Source organism: Nothoprocta perdicaria, unplaced genomic scaffold, assembly GCF_003342845.1.
Source record: "Nothoprocta perdicaria isolate Ctin4 unplaced genomic scaffold, notPer1 scaffold_399, whole genome shotgun sequence".
NCBI lineage: Eukaryota > Metazoa > Chordata > Aves > Tinamiformes > Tinamidae > Nothoprocta > Nothoprocta perdicaria.
In genome coordinates this window covers 63571-83684 of record NW_020455642.1, presented here as the reverse complement: position 1 = coordinate 83684, position 20114 = coordinate 63571, and the positions used below count along the sequence as shown (strand labels likewise).

Genomic DNA, 20114 nt, shown 5'->3' with positions numbered 1-20114 from the left:
GCACTGACCCTTTCTGCTTTCTTGGTGTTTGTGCATTTGCTTGACTCTGTTTTGTCCTGCTTATTTCTTTGCTTTGAAGCTCCTGGCCACTGGGATGCTTTTATGAGTGGGAGTATTTAAGAAAATCCTGGGTTTTCTTTGCACCTCCTTTTGCACCTCCTTTTGCCAGTGTTGTAAAGTCTGCTTCCCAGAACTACCATGACTGCTGTCAAGGGGCTAGATTGTTCAAAGGAAGTCCCCGTGATGAAAATTGTTCTCATATTTGGGTTTAGTAACAGGGGAATTTCCTAGGGTGATACTAGTATAGCTGGGCATAAGAATCACATACTCTGCACTGCACCTTGTCCTAGAAGGGCTGATAAGCAACGCAGCTCTTTGGCTTTTGTGTTGCAGATTTTCTCCAGAGAGCACAGAGCTCCTCACGAATTTGGGGTTACTCTACCTGCAGGTACCGAGAACTGTTAGCTGTTTTATGAGCTTACATATTTTCAAAATGATCTAAGTTTGCTTATAGCGTTAATTCCTATGCATCCTTGTATAAGCTTCACACATTCCTGTAAAGGCCATGTTTGACGTGACAGAAGGTGCTTTTGTGTATCTTCTTTATACCTTTTTACTGCTAAAAGGAAGTTGATTTCATGGAACTGAGCCAGAGCAGGAATTCTGTGGGCAGCTGCCCTGATTTTGTTACAGGCCTTCCAGGTACAATAAAACATGGCTGGTCATTAACTTGCTGTCTCTAGCAGGAGCCTAGCAAGTTGTTCTCCGAAACGCAGCGGGGAAATTGTTGGTGCTAATGCACCTCAAAAAAAAAATCAGGAGTGATTTAAATAACAAAAGCTTGTTCATCGCTTGGCTCTGGGACATGCGTGTGAAGGACCATCTGTTTATTCAGTGTAATTGCTGGAGTGAAAAATCAACTTTTCATGAATKTCTATGACCAAGACACCAGTAGGCACAATTTTATCTGGTCAGACTGGTACAATTCTGGCGTGACTCCATTGAAAACCGTAAGATTTAAGAGATGTTGAGTAGTCACATACGTGTGTGCGTAATCCTGGCACTAACATGTACGGCCCATCAGAAGGCTGCAAAAAGAGTGCAGAGCATCCTGATGAGTGAAAACGTTGTGGTGGGGCCATCGAGGATGTGCTGAGCAGTTTGTAGCTGGTAGCTTCTCTTCTGAAGGCATGAAGGAGCAGAGGAAAATCAACCCAGAGTTCCCTCCTGTATAGAAATGTCACGGTGCAAATGTAATAGGAACCCTTGTTTTGATCAGAAGGGTGAAGTTCATTAAGCAAAATTCATTTTTAGGATCTGCTTTGTGAATTATTAAGTAAGAATGTGTGTGTGTARTAGGAGCAATATACAGCTCGCCCTTCTGAATCCTAGCTTTAGTTGGACTGGAAGTTCTGGTATCCAAAAAGCATGTTTGCTCCTCCACARCCCCCTGCTCCTTATTTTCTGATCCTCGTTTACTTCTTTCCCAGCTTGGGGATTACCAGAAAGCTTTTGAACACCTTGGAAACGCGCTTACTTATGACCCCACCAACTACAAGGTATTGTGAAAAAGAACCTGGAAAAGAACCAGCCAAATGATGATGAGACGCATCTTAAAGCTCATTTCCAGTCTGGAAAGCTGAGCCTGGCATCCAGGTTCAGTGCTTGAGTCTGAAGCAGCTTCCCTTCTTAGGCACGTTGCTTCATTTCTCTGCCTCCTTTTCCTTGAGCAGTGCAGGAGAGGGGTGTGCCTGGCATGTGATGCATGAATGCAACCCAAATGCTGCTGTGAAAACACCTTGACACTTGCAAAATTTATTTGTCACTGTGCAATATCGTAAGTGACTTAACTAGCGTGCTGTGGTTTAAATATAGTGTGTTGCTCCTCTTGCTCTTCTTTTYAGGCTTATTTCTGTTAATTTGCAGTATCAGCCAGTTGGTGTGAACTAGGCAAGCTTTGCTGCATATGTCTCACTTGCGTATGTTGTAATCTCCAGTTGACTTGCACCAGGGCTATTTCAGTCCCTATTTGTTGATAAAAAGAAACTACCAGGGTATAGATCTTCTCAGATTCCCAGGAACTCTGGAAGCTACTGGTGTCACCCCAAAACATACCCTGAGCACCAATTCCAAGACAGTTATGATCAGAATATGCAGTAAAGGGGTTTCCTCCTTTACGCTGTAGTCTCCTGCTGTACATTGGGAGACTCTAGAATCCCCTTCTTGGCAGCTGCTGGGAGACACCTGAAAAAGCCATTTGTCCTTGAGGTGCTTTCAGCTGAGCAGCTTTGCCCCGCGGTGCCCTGGCCCCAGCTGGGCAAGGCGGCCGCTCAGCTGCCCTCCCCGTTGGTGGCAGGCCACGCTGGCGGCGGGCAGCATGATGCAGAGCCACGGAGACTTCGACGTCGCCCTCGCCAAGTACAAGGCGGTGGCCAGCGCTGCGCCCGAAAGCCCCCCGCTCTGGAACAACATCGGCATGTGCTTCTTCGGCAAGAAGAAATACGTAGCGGTAAGGACCACCTGCCCTTGGTTTTATCCTCACCCTCCCCATCCGTAGCGGACTGGAAGAACAGGAGCYGTGTTGTGGCAGAGATGGGCAGGCTGAGCCGCTCTCTTCCAACACACGGTTGCTCCTTCCTGAAGGCCATCAGTTGCCTGAAGCGAGCAAACTACCTGGCGCCYTTTGACTGGAAGATCCTCTACAACCTGGGCTTGGTGCACCTCACCATGCAGCAGTACGCGTCCGCTTTCCACTTCCTCAGCGCCGCCATCAGCTTCCAGCCCAAGATGGGAGAGCTCTACATGCTCCTGGCAGGTACGTGGCGCTCCGTGGGCTGGATCCACGCGACATCTGGCTTAGGGGAGGTAGCCTTGTGGAGAGAAAGCTTGGCCTAGAACAGGAAAACACGGGGCAAATGCTGGAGCAAGCAGCTGTTTCCTCCTAGCTGTTGTGGATAGGAGGGCTCGAGTGTGGTGAGTTCAGATTAGCCATTAGAAGAGKCTGTCTATCCCTAAAGTTTGGTGCTGGAGCAGGTTGCCGTGGGGAAGGGTGTGTGGTTCCAGTGCTGGCCAGTTGTGTGTGGCCAGATAAATATCAATCAGTGACCTGAGTAAAGTTGCTCCTGGCCTGGGCAGGACTGTCTGGACAGCCCTGCTGGGTGCCTTCCGCTCCTGTTTATTTTATGATTTAACAACACTCCAAAGTGTCTTAAAAGTGAAATCCTTGCAGTGCRTGAACACGTGTGCGTACGTTTTGTTTTGGTACAGTTGCTCTGACAAACCTGGAGGACRTTGAAAATGCCAAACTCTCCTACGAGCAAGCTGTGGCCCTGGACAAGTAAGGCTTCAATGTATCTGTTGGCTGTTTGATCCACTTGTTTGATCCCTTTACGTGGTGTTCTTCGCTCCCTTTGTCCACTTCTGCCCTACGTGGTTCGTAAGAGGGGGATATTTTTATGCTTAGAGCTGTGCAGATCACTGTTCTAAAACCTTTTCAGGGTACAGGCCAGCTCAGAAAAAAGCAAAAGGGAAATCTGTTTTTGGCCCACCCCAAAGCTGAGTTTTACTTTATTATTTATACAGTGAGTCAGTGATAATGGTTTTGGACTCCAGGCCTCCTTCCTGGTACAGTTTGTATGAAATGGAGCGGGTTCAATAGAAGAAAAAGAGTATTCCCCGAGTGCTCGGCACATGGCGCGAGCGTGGTGCCGCCGAGCCCAGGGGCTCCCGGGAACGCTCCYGGGAACGCTCCTTCCCCTGCAGGCACCTCCACAAGGGGCTCGGAGAAAACGCTTGAGGTGGCCCCCTTGCCTCTCCCTTTTTGTGGCTGCATCCGGCTCCYGCAGGCTTTCCTTGCCGGTGTGGGATGGAGAGAGCCCTGTCAGCTCTCACGGCCATAAATCCTTGGGTAGCAGTGCTGGGACATTGGGTGCACTGGGATCTGGAAGGGGAAATATCTTGGGAAAACCTCTTAAAAAGATGCCAGCTGCTCCTCTTAGGGTGGGTTTTCAGCTCCTAGTTGCCCTTTCTCTCTATGAGTATTTTAGATTTTTTGACAATCATGTTGCTTCCCAGCTCGGGAAGGAGAATTAGTTTGAGAGGTTACAAGTAATTTTAAAGCTGCTCTTCCCAATTTCCATTGTGATCTTGTGCCAACTTCAGTGGCACTTTCTTGGCTGAAAAGATGGCTCTTTGCTGTGTTTTGTTTTTCACACACTGCTTTGCTTTGCTGAAGAGAGTTGAGGAGGTTTTTTGACCTTTTTGTCGCAGGATCAGCCTCTCCATTAAGGGAGAGAGGATGGGTCTAAATGCTCTAGGTTCTTTCTAGCAGTCATCTTTGTCACCGCGCTGTCATATAACGCAGAGGCCTTGGTAGTCCTGCCTGCAGGTGACCCCTGGTGTTTCCTGGGCAGCCTTAGGGGAAGCCTCATCCCTCTGGACGCTTCCCAGGGAGAGGCGGCTCCRTCCCTGGCCGGTGCCGCAGCCTCGGGGGCTCCGGCGCTGCCTGCCGCGCTCCGGGAGAGGGCACGAGTCCCTTGGCAGATGCACTGAGTCAGGGGACAGTGTCCCTCTCGGCAGGGATCCCTGGCTAGACCGGCCTCTCCTGACTGCTCCTTGGTGCCTTGTCCTCTGCCAAGCTCCCCTGGGCTCCAGAAGAAATCCTTCCAGGCCGGGAGCAGCGCCCTCCTTGCGTTTCATTGCTTTCCTGAGGGTATTAGATGGGAATGTGGACCASGAATGGCCAGAGTGTTTTGTGGGATGGCAGTTTGGGCACCTGCAGAGGGGTCGGGCGGCCGCGGGGTTTGGGCACATGTCAGCACGGCCAAGGCAGTYACCTCAGCCCTTCCCTCGGGCTGAGCTTGCTCGCGCTCCTGGCTCTGCCACCCGGGTTCCTGCTCTGGCTTTATGTAACCTGGTGAAGACAGGGGCTGCTCCGAGAACGAGCAGAAAGGCAAGAACCTTCTGCACGTGTTGGCTGCGCGGCGAGCCGAGCGCTAGCACCGCGGCCCTGTCCCACCAGTGCCACCCTCCGAGCTCTGCGCTGGGCCCGGGCACCCGCAAACGCCTGTGGTTGCCCGCACGGCGAGCGGCCACCCTCGTGGAGGGGAAGGTGGCTCTTCAGGGTGACCCCCGTGGACCTGATGTGAAGCGGAGCGCTGGGAAGCTCTGAGCAGCTCTTTGTCTGGCTCCTCCGCTGCTTGGGGCTCTCCTGCCCTGGGACTTGCTGTGTCAGGCAGCGGAGGGGCCCTGCCTGGGCTGCCTGCGCCCAGCCCAGCACTGCTCTGCTCAGGGTAAGTTTTCTCGCTCTGGAAGGGCTGTATCCTCTGTGTTTGCTGCAGGAGCAACCCCCTCGTCAACCTGAACTATGCTGTCCTGCTCTACAACCACGGGGACAAGAAGGGAGCCCTCTGCCAGTACCAGGAGATGGAGAAGAAGGTCAACATGCTGAAGGACAGCAACGCTCTTGACTTTGACCCTGAGGTATGTGCCCCAGGGTTGTCAGCAGGTGCTGAGGAGCCACGTTGAGACTGGCAATAAACGAGCAGGGTAGGAAACAAATCTGCTTGTGAGGCTTCCCGAGTAGAGCAGTCACCTGCTGAGAGCTGCTGGCTTCRTTTCTGTTCTTTGAAGCCCAGTTCTCAAATCAATACACAGCAAGACAAGATTCCCTCTTAATTAAGGGAATGAATTAGGGAGATGTGTTTCCCTCAAGCACCAAGGCGCTAGCCCGCTCCACACTGCGCTTGCTCTCTATTTCCTGATGACTTTATTGCCTTGCATGTTGCTCTTCACAAGCATCTCCTCTGTTTCTTTCTTGTGAAGATGGTGGATGTGGCCCAGAAGATGGGAGCTGCCCTGCAGGTGGGGGAGAGCCTGGTCTGGAGCAGGCCGGCTAAAGAGGCTAAACCCAAGCAGCGAGCGGCTCCGGCRGGGAAGTCCTCCAGCTCTCAGCCACCGCTGGGCTCCAACCAGGCCCTGGGTCAAGCCATGTCCTCAGCTGCTGGCTATGGGAAGATCCTGCAGCTTGCTCCAGGTACTTCACAGGAACACGAGAGAGCTTTAGGGAGGGATATTTTCCAGTCGGAAATCCCTTGACCTTTGCACAGTTACAGCGCCCCATTAGGAGGGAGGCAGGGAAAGTTTCTTTTCCTCTCTGAGCCATGGTGGGCAAAGCTGCATTGGCAGGGGAGGGATATCTTGCTTGGGGGCGGAGGCGGTTTCAGCAGCCAGAGCCCTTGTCTCCCTTTGGGAGAGAGTGACGAGGGGCAGTGGCTGCACCCGCTGCCTCCTGCTAGGAGCTGGGTGGGAGCCTCTCCGAGCCAGGGTTCACGGTCCGACCTCTTCCCACCCCTCATGACCATGCTGAGGCACGTGCTTAGGACCTTGGGGGTGATCTCTGTCACTCCTGGTCTTGTTTCCTATGGACTGCAGTGGCAGAGAGGTTCTCTACCCCTAAGGAACTGCTCTAGTTTTCACACATGAAATAAACCTTCCGCAAGGAAAGACAGGCTGTCAGATTCAGCAGGAGCTTGGGCTTTACCTGCAGGACTTGATCACCCGCATGGGAGAAGGGAGCTGGTTCRTGACATCAGTTGTAGGTCCAAAACTTGAGTGTTGATACAACTTGTGAATGGAAGTGTTTGAACTGAAAATCAGAGTGTGGGTTTGGTTCCAGCTTGAGTACAGACCAGCTTTGATGGAACTAGTTTCCTGTGCAAAGCACGAGCTGAATTGCAAGCCTGTAGCAACTGCCCCCAGCAGCCCAGCTGAGCTTGTTGCTGGAAAACTCCCAGAAGGATTGAGTGCTACTGATAAGCTCATGCAGGGTTAGAAAATAAATTTGTGAGGGATTAATAGCTGTGCTGGTTGGGTGTCTTCATGCAAAAGAATGGGCAAGAGGTGTAGGCCACGGTTGCTGTGACTGTGCTCTCCCCTCAGGTGCTGGAGCATCCGCTGCCCTTGCGAAGCCTCCCTCGCTGCCGCTGGAACCGGAGCCGGGCTCGGAAGCGGGCTCCGAGGAGAGCGCAGCTCCGACGGAAGCCGAGGAACGGAGCAAGGAGAAGCGCCGGAGCAAGGCGACCGACTAGAGTGGCCGCGGGCCGGGGCAGCTCGTGGCCAGCACGGCCGCTGCTCTGCGGGGAAGTCACCTGCGTCCCCGGCCCGCGGCCGCTTCGCCCGCTGTCACGTAGCCCCACACGGTTGTTGCTGGTAGAGATCTTAGCACGTGGCCCCTGCCTTGTCCCACGGCGGCCTGGTGGCAGCTCCTACACAGCTGCTCTTGGCGTGGTCGCTACTCCCCTCACGCGGGGAGATGCTTCCCCACGCTGCCGCTGGCTCTCTCTGCCTCCGGAGGGATGCTTGGTCAGAAAAAGCCAGCAGCAGCGAYGTAGCACCCTGGAAAAATGCGACGGCCAAGAGGAGCAGCTCCTTGCCATGCCTGAGCTGCTCGGCAGCCGGGGAAGGTCCTCGCAAGCTGCAGGGAGGTCAGCGCTGATGTGCCCGGAGAGGGAGACATTCCAGAGCAGCCCGTCAGCGTAAGTCGTGGCCAGAGGGAGAGGCACCTTTAGAGCCCGTTCCCTTATGGGTGGCTGCTGTGAAAGGTGGCGGAGCTGGATGGAGCAGATTTTGAAGTGCAGGCTGCTCTGTGTGGGAGCTCTTGGCAGTCAAAGGAAGGTGCAGACGAGCGTAGGCGTGAGGCAGGAAAGCAGCCTGGCCGGAGCAGCACCGTGTCGGCCGGGGSCCGACCCCTAACTCTCTGCTGAGGGTGAGTGAGCCCGACTCAGCTTGGTGCTCGTGCCCTCAAAACCCTCCCTCTCGAATTCATATCGCACAGAAGGAGTGCGGGGGGAGATGGAGACTAAAAAGGGAGGCTTTTCGAGGGAGAGSAGATGATGAGATGATAACGTTTAGTATGACAACAGGCACAGTCTGAATAATTGAGTTTGCCCTCCTTACAGTATAGCTTTGGGGGAGAAATAATTTATGCCACCTGCAGGAAGGCAAAGCATCCCATTGCTGAGCAGAGAAGGGATTCTTAGTGCCTACGTGTTACTGGAGATGTTTTGACAGCGTTTTTCTAGTGGAACAGAAACATCCAGCTTTCCTTCCTCTGCTGCGACCACTTTGCTACGTCTGGACCTTGTCCAGATACAGCTTTGGGGCACTAAACACGGCAGCTGCATCCTGCTTTGTGTAAAGGACAGTGCCTGGGTTAAGTGCAGCTKGTTTCTTCTCTGGGTGCAGAGAAAAAAGCAGCCAAAGTTCACGTTGCTGTGGGATCTTTTGATCCGAGTTTCCCAGAGAGCAGGCAGCGCTTCCCCSACCCAAGCTGGAGCTTTGGGCTCAACATATCCACTCATTGGCTGTTGCATGATATCAGTCCATAGGTAAGTGCAAGAGCAGGGCTGGTAGTGGGATCCTTTCCACATTAACGGTGCAAAAGCTGCGCGATGAAGGCTCTGGGTGCCCGAACGTCCCCCAGCTGCGCTCTGTGGCTGGCAGCTCCTAGCGGAGTGACACGAATGCATCCCGCGAGCCCGAGCGGGASCCCCCGTGCTGTGCAGGGAGCCCCAGCAGAGCAGCGGCCCCGCTGCGCCTCCCGCTCCTGCCTGCGGAGGCCCCGCGCGGCCTCATCCAGGCCGGCCTCTCCTGCTGGCCTCGGCCTCGCAGCGCCTCCCTCCCGCGCTGCCCTGACCTTCCCCTCATGCAGGCGCCGAAGAAAACGGGCTCTGTAGTGAAGCCCTTTCAGACCAGCACAAGATGGACAAGCAGCAGTGTAAGCCAGGGACAAGGCAGCAATTTTGTTCACATTAAAGTTTTTCCATTGAAGCAGCGTCCYGGGGTGCCTGTGAAGAGGAGGTTGGGATTGCAGAGCAAGGGCAGGCAGYGTGGGAGCTCTTCAGCCCCAAAACTTCAGCTCAAGACCAGTTTCCCCTCTAACAATTGCTCGAGAGCAGTGACCAGGGCAGTGAGGTTACGGGCTGTGAGCACTGGCGCTGCTGCTGGAGGAAGGCTGAGTTTTCCACCCGTTTTGCTGGTTAATTTAAGCTTTGGACACAGAGCAGAAGGCAGGGGAAGGCAGCYGGGGGCTGTAGGTGCTTGAAGCCAGTTTGCTACGTTCACCTGATGGGAGCAGCCCTTGGCCAGGGGTGGCTGTAGAAGCCTGGTCTGCTCTCTCTGAACCGTTTCCAGCACAGGGAGGCACGAGCTCCAGGCAGAGATCCAAGTCTCRGCCAGTCCCACTTGCACAACCTGTTATTTCCTTGGCAAATGCGGTGCTTGTGTAGGTAAAGGTACCACGGGGTGCTCAAGCAGATGGTTGATACAATCCTTCCTTCCGTGAACAGGAGCAGTAGCACCTTGATACTCTCAGGATTTGAGCAGAGCAGAAGGGGGCTTCATGTCTGAGGAAGTATTTTTAAATACGTAATTACAGCTGGGTAATAAATATAACTGAAATTCCTTGTTCCATCTTCTGCCGCCCGAGTAAATTCRCAGGCTTTATAGCCTAATACTGTGTGTAGGAGAGCTACTGCACTACCTAATGCGAGCAGGAGTCTCGAGTGTTTTTTCAATTGAAATGAAGGGAGATTTTTCAGCAGCACTGTGCTAAGTCATTTAGGGATTTTGGAAATCAAGCCTTATGCTCCAAAACCTGCTTCAGTCAGCCATAATTGTCATTTTCTTTTTTCCTTCCTTAACTGAAAAAAAATAAGATGGAAAGAATAATGAGCTTGCTTTTTAGGGAAGCAGGAGCCATCTGCTTCAGGATTTTTTTCTTCTCCCCCTTTCTGGAAAAAAACGTACTTCATAACCCAGGTTAAACCATGCTGCTTGTGGCATAGACTGCAGATTTTCCCTTCCTCCTCGGGAAGGGAGTGTAAGAGGCTCCACAGGAGGGATGGGGCAGCAGGGCCTCGCGTCGGCCGCGAGTTCCTCACTGATTCCGCAGCGATTTTATTGGGAACGGCCGCGGGGATGTGAGCGGCCCGAGCCAAGCGGGGTGTGCGGGGCAGTGCTGCYGCGTCGAGCTGCTGCCGTGCTCCGGCGCGAGTGCCCACGCGGAGCCGGGACGGGGCAGGCGCCGTTCCGCGCCGGACACCTCCACTCACACCTCCCCGCTGGCAAAGGGCTTTCTGCTGGCAAAGCCTTTTCTTGGGAGAGTCAGACCCTAGCGCTGGGTGAAGAAAAAGCAACTTTGCTAMAATAGTGAGCTCTACGTGTAAATATAGTACAGAAGGGAATAAAAGGAAAAGGCATTTTATAATAATCTGCCCAGACTATTTTAGATAATAGGAAGCCGTTGTGCTGCTAGGAAAGCGTTACTGTTCCTTCAGCCCCAGTTGGTATTTTCTGCAGTGGTTCTTAATGAAAAACACAGGAGACAAACCCCATTTTATGCAGGTTTCCGGAGAAATTCGTAGGGGAGTTTTCAGGATTTTGTTCCTGGTCCCTCCTGTTGTTCCCAGCGTTCCCCCTCAGCGTTCGTCCTGCTGAGCTGCYGGGGCCCCTGGGCACAGGCTGTGGGCCGGGTCGGTTCCAGGGCCCGGGATGATGCCGGAGGTCCGGCTGGAGGCACCGGCTGYGCCGCCTTTTCCAGCCAGCCCTGGMTGCTCCCAGTGCSGGAGCCCCAGCTCYGCCCGGCAGTGCCACGTCCTGCAAAGCTGGGGTCAGTARTCCCCGAGAAGGCCATTCGGGATGGGGCCTGGGATCCACCTGCGATGAGAAGCAAGAAACTGTTCTGGCTGTGGCAGAAGAGAACTTAATCTGACATCTCTGAACCGACATGAGAATAATCGTTCATGGGCTGCATGAAGGCTRGGCTAAAGTTTGACTAAACCTCAGTATTTGCCCTGTTTTACACTGTTCTTTTGAGTGTACTCAGAGTCTTGATGCGATTCCTGAAGCCAGAACCAGCAGCGCAGCACAGGGGCTGGCAGCAGCGCTGCAGGACGCGCCGCCCCGGGCACGCGGGTYGGGGCCTTGTGCCAGGCGCCGCACGGAGCCCGCCGAGCTGCTCCCTCCTTGACAACTGCCTCAACTTCCAGCTGCGCTGCAAGCAGGAGCCCAAGAGCACTAGGGCTTCAGGCAGGGGAAAAAACAGCTCTGGTTCTGTGAAAGAAACTCGCAGGAAAAGAACAAACGTGACCAGATTGCAATTGCTGCAAGGGGAGATAACCAAGCAGGGACCAGCATGAACTGCCGCTGTCACCTCTCGTATCTGGCAGCACGAGACAGCTGAGGATTAAAGCACAAGGGGAAAAAAGAAGCTGCAGCGAAAGGGAGGCTAAGGGCAAGGGGAAGCAGGAGTCATTTCAACTGCTGTTTGTGCAAGCCCCGTCCCCATGGCGCATCCACAGCTGTATTTTTAGGTAGCTGAACTTGCTGCAAACCTCTCAGTGGGCTGGAGGCGTCACGTTGCTGCTTCACTGTCACKGCAGGCAGGTGCCAACCTTGACAGGCTCCCGGGAGCCCCGGCGGCCCTTCTCCTCCTCGAGCATTGGAGGCAGGAGGACACGGAGCACCACAGGTCTGCAGCACGGGAGGTACGAAGTGAAGGAGGGCGCATGGGTGCTGCTTGTCTGCTCTGTTATCACATAGGTTGTTTCCAGATGTAATCAGCGATGGCAGCAGYATAGCTAATTAACAGGTCCTGCTCSTTAGGAATCATYCGTGCAACGTGAGCCCGGCCAAAGCAGAGCTAGAGCTGGAGCAGCAGCAAGAGCCCCTGGCACYCGGAAGCGGCTCCAGCGAGGAGTGTGACCTGGTGAGGAAGGACAGGGCCTAGAGCAAAGGAATTCCTAATAATTTAGGGGAGTTTTGTTTTTAGGCCCACATGAGCTSCCAGTGATAAACTCATTTTGTACTTACAGCAGTTATTTATTTGAAATACCTTAAAAAACAGAACAGAAACACCAAGAGGCCTGTAACGCTCCTGGGGAGAGCAAGGGTGACTCCCCTCGCAGGTGACAGGCTCTGTTAGTGCTTTTACATGATTTTAAGTGGCCCCAAGGCAATGACAGTCCAACAAACTTGTGTCTCAGCAACTGCTTTTGGAAGAGAGGGGTGAAATCCAGCAGCAGGACCGGGGAGCGTAGCAGCCTGTGGAGACCGAGCTCTGTTTGCAGCTCCGGAATCCGCCCAGCTCGGCCTGATGTCCAGAAAGGGGCACCTGCCGTGAGCAGAGAGCTAGTTCTGCAGCTSTGCAGCCTTTGGTGGCTCTGGGCTGGGATCAAAGGCTCCGAAACAACCCTGCCGGTGGCCTCAGGCCTTTAGATGGCTCAAAGCAGRCACTGTTCATTTGGTTGTGTCTTTTCTTTAGAAAGACTAAAACAGAGCTGAGACCCATGCAACAATTCATCAAAAATCAGTTCTGGCCAGAAGAAGTCCAGTGTTGGGATGATCCCTGCAGACCCTGCAGAGCACACGCTGCACGGGGACGGGCAGGCAGTTCGGGGCTCAGGCAGGTTACAACAGCTGCAATTTTTATCCTTACAGAGCTTTTCCAACAGGAAAACGACAGCAGCACCCGSTCACTGCAGCCGACGCGATGGGGCTGCGTGTCGCTGCCCTCCGTTCAGATGCAGATTCGTCCCCAGGCCTGGCTTGCATAGATACATTGATTGCATTTAATTTACTTATACAGAAAAACGTGTATGACAGCACTGCAAACACACCACAGTTCTTGGAAGGAGACACAGGCAACAGAGAAGATACTGGGTCGATGCAGAATAGCCTGAGCAAGTGAGAGGGTGCTACTAGCACTAGAAAAATGCACAAACAAGGTATTTGGCAAGATTTCTACACTAGTCATGCCAAGATACTAGGCATCATTGGGCTGGGAAGACACACAAGATCTATTTCTTTTCCTCATTTCAGAGACTGTCCAAAGCAAAGAAACTATTATCAGCAACTTCCTCCAGCGTAAGAGCCTCGCTTCAGTCAAAAAAGCTGCTTTCACAGCTTTCCAGGCCCCAGAGGGACTGTGCCTAATAAATATCTTAACTCTCCTGAGTGGAGCGGAGGGGAACAGCAGAGGAGTTGCTGTTCTCAAACAAAAATTTAGCGTCCAGCAGCCGGTAGCTGTTTTGGAAGCTGGAACTGATCAGATACAAGCACCTACTGTTGGCAGAGGAAGCAAAGGAAATTCTCAGTATTTAGTTTATAAATAATCCCAGAACTTTACCTGGGTTAATTCAACAAGTAAATAAAGCTGCTTCCTCAAATATAGACCCTGATTATCTTCACTTTTCCTTGCCTAAGTGCAGGCTGCCAGGCTCAGCTGAACACAAGTGGGAGAGAGGCAGGCAGCGCCGTGGGGCGGCCGCCGCGGCGTGGCGTGGGTGCTGCACACACCGCAGCACGTGCGGCCTCCATCACATTTCAGGGCTCTGGCTCCCTGCAGTGCAGGGCATTGAGGTTGAGAGGTRATTTTGTCAGTATGATGGTCACACCAAGCAAGCACAAGGTTTGCTCTTGCCCTGCAGCCACGTGGCGCAAGGACATTATGCAGGAGCCTTTTATTTTCTCTTTCTCAGAAGCGAGGCAGGGCCCAGGACTGCTGATCCCCAAGCAAGRAAGTCTCCTGGCTGCTCCACTCTGGAGCACTAGCGGACGAGACCAGTGCGTGGTTACGGACAGCAAATCTCCTCCAAACAGGGATTTGGATACTTGCTTCCCTCCCCACATGCTTAAGACAAAGAAAAGGCARTCTTTGCTTTCTAAAATATGAAAACCTCTGCACTTAGATGTGAAACGTTTGAGTCACTGCCAAGTGACTGGAATGTATCTGACAGCTTATACCTGGAATTACTCTTTGGCTCTTTTTAGCTATATCCAGAAATTGTATCGCACCCTAATTCTATTCCTATGCCACTGCTGGCAGAAATCCTAAYGAGAACACCGTGATTCCTCAGACACCACACAGTCCTGGAGAAAAGGTAGGGTCTTGGTCTGCTACTGAGAATACACTTCGGAATAGAGCAGTCCTTCAGCTGAAATAGCATCCCCGAGTCCCACGGTCCGCACGGGATCTTTGCACACCAGAACGGGAGTGAAGTGGAATGAGATGCCTTCTCTGTGCCAATGCACCACGGGCTCATCTGGATTTAAAGATATTTTGGAGGGGGCCTCTGTCTGGGAGGTCACAAACTCCAGAGGAGCTTTAAGAAAGACTTTGCTGGTGTCGATAGTGTCAGTTGCACAGGCCTGTGTCCCTGCGGCTCTGGCGCCCGCGGCCACGGCTGCCGCCTGGTTGCCCCAGTAGCCATCCACTGTCACGAGGATGTGATAGGCCAGGGTGTGGAAGTGGATGCGGGTGAGATCGGAGGCCCTGTCCGTGGTCCTCCCGTGCTCCTTCAGGATCCAGAAGAGGATGTCGCTGACGATGCCCACATCGGGAATTCCATCCCACGAGGCCAGGGAGGCGTGGGGCCCGGAGGCAGCCTGCGTGAGGAACAGCAGCTCCTGCTCATTCAGCCCCAGGGAGTTCACCAGGGGAAAGACCTGCTAACAGAAACACAGCAACAAGTTTGTCCTTCACACCCACAATCCGTGCGGCACCAGGGGCGCTCACYGCGTGCACGGCAGAAGAGCACCCAGGTTCCTGGAGAGATGCAGGTGCCAAGTGCGCAGGAGGCACTTAGCAAGGGCAGTGGTAAATGCCAAGGTGCACACTCCGTCGGTGTAGCTGATTTCTAGATACCCACTTGGACATTGGCAAGTACCAGAACATCAGCAATACATCAAACACTCCTAGCCCTGAGATTCTGCCAGGTTAAAGGAGGGACCTTTTCAGGATCTGCAGGAAAAGTTCTGCCCAGTTTTTGACTTATATTAAAATCTCATCTCAGCTTCAAATCCTGGTTCTTCTAGAAAATGGCAAGCCTGCTAAAACCAAACCAAGTGGGGTTACTTGGGAAGCTGGGAGCATTCCCTTGCTCCCCCTCTGTGACTGCCAAGACCTTTCTTCATTTGAGAGCGACTGCACCTCTAGCTGTATGCTAAGTCTCCTGCATATTTCTGGATTTGCAAAAAGCCCTCACGTGTTGCTGAAAACAGCCTGCTGATCAACTGAGTGAGGGCCACCAACCGTAAGATACCTTGTAATTGGAATTTCTCACTGATGGGTTTTCTAAAGGAAAATCCTCTCTAAGCTAAAGAGACAGTCTGTCCTGGGCTAGGGCAGAGGCCATTACAGCTCTCCTTTGCTGCAGGAGAGAATGATGATAATCTCAGCAGAGGGAACTCAGGTGTTCAGAAAGCAAGAGCAGACACTGAACCCATGTTCTCCAACAGCACAGCCCTAACTGTCAGCTTTCATGTATATCATCATCTACCAGCTGTGCACTGTGATGCTGAAGAAATGGTAACTGATAGAAATCCATCACTTTGGTTACCTGATGCATAATGTTGCTCATGAGATCCTGATCAGTCATGCTGGCCAATTCCAGATGTATGGGAATGTCAGTAGGGATATCAGATATGGAGGCCACAGCCTGCAGGGGCAGAGAAAGAGAAAACAAGGCAAGAACATGTTCATTATGAAACAGTATGGATGGACAAAGGGGCTTTGTCCCAGAGATGCACACTGATTAATTTTCCCATATATATGGATTTAATCGGGACTCTAATTGAGCTTTCTGACAAGTGCCAGAATACAACTAAGAGAAAGAAATAAAAACAGAGTTCAGAATCCCAGAGCAAGAAAGCTACCTGCAACGCAGCATTTTTCTAACAGATTGGCAGAGATCTCCCAAGCCTCACTGAAGCATGAAGGGCACTAGTTGCAAGATAGGTAAAGATCTGTAAATAAAGAACTTAATGTAGCTCATTTGTAAGAAGATTCCCTCTTGGATTATCTAATGCAGATGAGGCTTAAAAAAGCCTTGATTACAGCCTCGATCATCTTAGCATCCAGGATAGAAAAAAGTGCAATTTAGCCACTGGATAAGCTCCAAAACTAGGTTGATCTATTCCAGCTGGACAACCAGAGCATAACTTTGTTTTCCCTAGCCAAGCCACTGACTCCAAGAAACATTAGTCCTACAGTTCTTGTTCTTCTTTTAGGAGGCAACAGTGAGAAGATCTATGGAGAGCTGAAGACACAGCCTAATGACAAGTTGAACCTGAGGAACCAAGAGTTTCCCACTAAGTGTTGCAATGAAAATTAAGGAAGGCCTGATGTGTAATTATCTTACTTCCAGCAGCCGTCTCTGCCGCATCTCCTTGCTCTGGCCCTCCATCATGTGAAGTCCTGAGAGTACCACGAGATCTGGCTGGAATTCATCCAAGCTGGACACAAACACTTCCAACATATTTAAGGCACCATTTGATAAGTCATGAGAGAAGATAAAGCGGTTGGCACTGGGTGCTTTCACTTGTCCCCACTCTTCACCTAGGGTGCAGCAAAGGGAAAAGTCAGCTTTGTGAGAGAAGCAAATCAATTCACATATTGGAGGTATTTGGGGACAGCCTGCTGGAATCTGAGGCTATAACTGCACAAAGACTACGCCACAACCAGCAGTGTGAGAGGTCTTGATTTCTAAGATCCTTTTCCATTCATTCCCTTCATTCGCTCCCTCTACCTCACTTAGATGCTTGTCTGATCACCCAGCAAATTCAGTATTTGGTTGCTTTTGCCAGGTTAGCTTGCTGCCATTTTAATCAGCTGTATTTGCTAGGCAATTAGGCAACCATCGCAGCCAGCTCAAGCCAAACAGTCGGAACGTGCAAATAGGAGGGGGCAGAGGAGACCTCTCCTTTTCGATAGTTTGATCCACACTGCAGCATGAAAGTACACCCTGAACAACACTCATGGCTCATGATTCAGTATTTACAGGAACTATATTCTAAAGGAGGAAAAAAGTCTCAAAAGAGGCAAAGATGTTTGTTTACCTGCCATGGCTCTCTGAAGTACAYGGAATTATCATGCTAGCCCAGCTAACAGTGATAACAGCTGCTAGTATCAATAACTTCTACAGTAATTCTGGAATTAACTGATTCCAAGGGAGTTCAGAAAAAAAAACTTTAAACMCACGAATCTTTTTGATGCTCAGGCTTCCCATCTGACATTCAGCCTTTGCCGAGATACCTGCTTGGTACTCCAAGATAAGATGGAATTCATCCCTTTCCTGCATGGATTCAGGTGGCACAACTACGTTGTCATCAAGAAGCTCATGAAGCTTTGGACCAATTGGGCCACAGAGGAGGATCTAGGAAACAACAGTGACAAAGAACAAAAAGAAAAAAAAAAAAGTCAAGGATCAATCCCCACCATTCGTTTGTCCCCACCAGCATTCTGGCCCCATGTTCCCTTACAGTCAGCTCTAGCTCTCATCTCTGACCATTCAGCGAGGCAGTTCAGGYCTCACCAGACTGACGGGACACAACTGATTGTACTTTACAAGGACAGAAATGTTTCTATTTATTTATTTTTCAAGCTATTTCGGAAGCTGAGTAAGGTCTGCGGAAGTTGCAACAAGCCCTAACGGTGATGCAAGGAAAGGCATCATCAAACTGCCYGTCAGGGGCAGGGAACCATGTGGCTGGTTCAACTGGGGTTCAACCCTACTCTGAGGAAGAGAGCGCGCCGCAAGACCCCCACGCTCACACCGGGGACAAGGGAATAAATGGAACAGATTTTCTGGAACACCTACCTTCAGGTCTGGGTTTGCTGCAAGTTTCTGACCAATAAGAGCCGCATTTCCTCCTACATAGAGCTGTAAAAGAAACGAGGCAGATAAAGGCATTTTTGATAGTTTTATACATGCTTAGCGCTCTGAATAGGGTTAAGATTTTACTGGTTAAGAGAAAGTTATCAGAGGACTTAATTAAGAGGACTTAATGACATTTCCTGGGGCTGAAGGCAAAATAGTTTTAAAATTCTCTCTCAGATCTGTTTTCAACATTTTTTTTAAATATAATTATTTGCTTTTTGGTAACTTGCAACCCTGTAGAGTTAATTCATAATATAAACAGTCCATACTTCTCTGTAACATATTTTTGGCAATTTTGACTTAATTTTCTATGCAAGACTGACAAGAAGTGACTGAGAATTTTAACAATATTTTGCCCAGTTTGAGATCATAAGCAGAACTTCAAAAGTCTGAGGATCTGAGGTGCTGAAATAACTGAGAAAAGATGCAGAAATTCAAGTAATCAAAAAGATTCATATGGTTGTATTGCGGATTGACTGAAAACACAATAAAGAACATTACAGAGTGATGTGGTGAGGAATTTGACCAAAAAAAGTTGCTCTTCCWGGTTCTTAAAAATCAGCTGCCAGGCTGCATATAAAGTAGCATTACAGCAGTTGTAGAAATTTGCCAACAACGAAGTGGATATTAAGCCAGTACTTCAGAAGACCCAGTGTAAATGAGAGCAAGACAACTTTGCTTTTGGAAAAGGAGGCTTCAGAAAGATTATTAATTGCTTTTCATCACTCCTCCTTCTAGAGGGGACTCAAATCTTGCACTATGAGCATTTTTGGCTTGAATCTTTCCTTCCTCACAACAAGTTAAGAATGGCAACAGGCCCATGTGGCTCCTCTATCTTCAACAATATCTTTGGGAGGGTTCTTATGCAGGCATCTTGGATTGCCAGAGCCAAACCCATGCAGCTCAGTTTTAGGAAAACAAGCAAAGGATAAACTGTTCAAAGCCCTACTGCTTGGGAAAGCCTGTGTAAAGCCACATACTCAAGCAACGGCAAAACACTAGGACTGCTCTCCCTCAGATGGTTTGCAGCCTCACTAGAAGGAGAAAAAGAGCCCCCAAAGATGCAGAAAATAGGGAGCGTGCTCATCAAACCTTGTCTTCAGTGGGAAACGTACCTGTGCATCGGGGTCCTCGGAGGCCGTCTGCGCGATGCGGTGGAAGGTGTCGGCGTCGCTGAAGAAGCGCTCGGCGGCCGCCCCTTTCTGCATGAAGTAAGCGAACGTCTCCTGCAGCTCCTGCCCGGAATTCAGCACAACGTGGTTCCTGCCGTCGCCAGGATCGAGGCCCAGCGCCTCCAACAGCTTCACACCGGACAGGACGACATCCACGCAGGCGTTGACACTGTGAGAGAGGAGGAAAAAGCGTTGGGGGAAGATCACGTGTGCGTTGGGGCACRTGGGGACAGCGGAGCCACAACGTTTGCTGTCAAGTTGTGGGCAGCCCTTGTGATAAAAAAGGCAAAATAAAGAAGATCCGGGGAGGGGAAAGGAGCTGAATTTCCTGAAATTCTCCACTGAAGTGTTCTCCGTTTAACGGGTTGTATTCAGCACCAGCATTGCAGTCAGTTTTCTACCCAAATTTAAACAAGAAAACCAGTAAGCTACTTATGTCCAAAGGTGGCTGCCTACGTCGTGTTACAGCGTGCACTTTCTCTTGTGCTTGCTCAAAAAKAAAAAAGAATGGGCACAAATTAAAGTCAGGAGGGTTAAACCATTGGTACAGAAACAGGAATAGCCAGAAGAACCGCGGCCGAGGTCCAGCTTTCCTTAGCAAAGGCTCTCCCTCTTCCTCCTTGCTTTCCAGCAAGAAATAAACTTATTGATTGGCAGTACCAAGGACTGGCTTTCTACATGAACAAAGGTGTTAGAGCATTATCTTAAGGAATACAAAGTTACCAGGATTTTCCCTGTTAAGAGTTTTTGCTCTCTGTCCACCACAATTAAAGTCTACGAGTAATTCAGAACTGCTGAAAATAAAACTAAAAGGTTTTTCCCCTCCTCCCAGGTCAGCCTGGGGAGCATCCACTGCTGTTAACACAACCTAGAACACGCACGTGCTGAAAGAGCCAGTGCTCCCGCGCAGGCGGCGGCTGCTGCTGCTGTTTATAAGAAGCAAGAGACCCCATTTTTCATCTGAAACTCTTGAAAAGCCTATTTTGAAAAGCATCATCTCGCATTTCTAAAACAGCAGGCCGCCTTCYCTCCAATAGCGAAGCATCAGAAAAGTCTAACAGAAAACCAGAAAAGCTCCCATCTTCCAGACCATTTCTTGTAAACGCGTGGACAGAGCCTGGCTAATTCAGAACCAGGGACACGGAGCCCCGGGCTGGGACCCACCTTCGGTGTTTGCTGATGGACTTGGAGGCCCTGTGTGCTTGGCGCATACGTGTGTCTGGTC

General features: G+C 51.0%; 2 protein-coding genes across 4 annotated transcripts in view; one reads left to right on the top strand and one right to left on the bottom strand.

The window, feature by feature from the left end:
- BBS4 (Bardet-Biedl syndrome 4) overlaps positions 1-7098 on the top strand; it is a 28728-nt gene extending 21630 nt beyond the window's left edge. For all 3 annotated transcript variants that reach the window (XM_026045121.1, XM_026045120.1, XM_026045122.1), the window contains 8 exons: positions 394-448; positions 1491-1559; positions 2357-2509; positions 2644-2815; positions 3268-3337; positions 5340-5481; positions 5824-6034; positions 6940-7098. In XM_026045121.1, coding sequence (XP_025900906.1) covers positions 394-448; positions 1491-1559; positions 2357-2509; positions 2644-2815; positions 3268-3337; positions 5340-5481; positions 5824-6034; positions 6940-7088 — 1021 coding nt within the window. In that variant the 3' untranslated portion in view covers positions 7089-7098. The remainder of the gene's footprint in view (positions 1-393; positions 449-1490; positions 1560-2356; positions 2510-2643; positions 2816-3267; positions 3338-5339; positions 5482-5823; positions 6035-6939) is intronic.
- Positions 7099-12184: 5086 nt separating this feature from the next.
- Positions 12185-19031, bottom strand: ADPGK (ADP dependent glucokinase). The gene is made up of 6 exons (XM_026045116.1): positions 18833-19031; positions 17658-17720; positions 17093-17213; positions 16200-16396; positions 15399-15497; positions 12185-14505 (listed from the first exon to the last, which is right to left on the bottom strand). Exons 1-6 carry the CDS (start codon positions 18923-18925, stop codon positions 13957-13959), a joined length of 1122 nt encoding a protein of 373 aa, XP_025900901.1. The 5' UTR covers positions 18926-19031; the 3' UTR covers positions 12185-13956.
- Between the last annotated feature and the right edge of the window lie 1083 nt (positions 19032-20114).

Bases quoted from the DNA above. Each gene is read 5' to 3' on its own strand.
- ADPGK (XM_026045116.1), bottom strand. From the start codon at position 18,925: ATGCAGAAAGGGGCGGCCGCCGAGCGCTTCTTCAGCGACGCCGACACC. The intron at 17,214-17,657 runs GTAGGTGTTCCA...GTTGTTTCCTAG, and splicing joins CAGCAAACCCAGACCTGAAG to ATCCTCCTCTGTGGCCCAAT. The intron at 16,397-17,092 runs GTATCTCGGCAA...GCTGCACCCTAG, and splicing joins TATCTTGGAGTACCAAGCAG to GTGAAGAGTGGGGACAAGTG.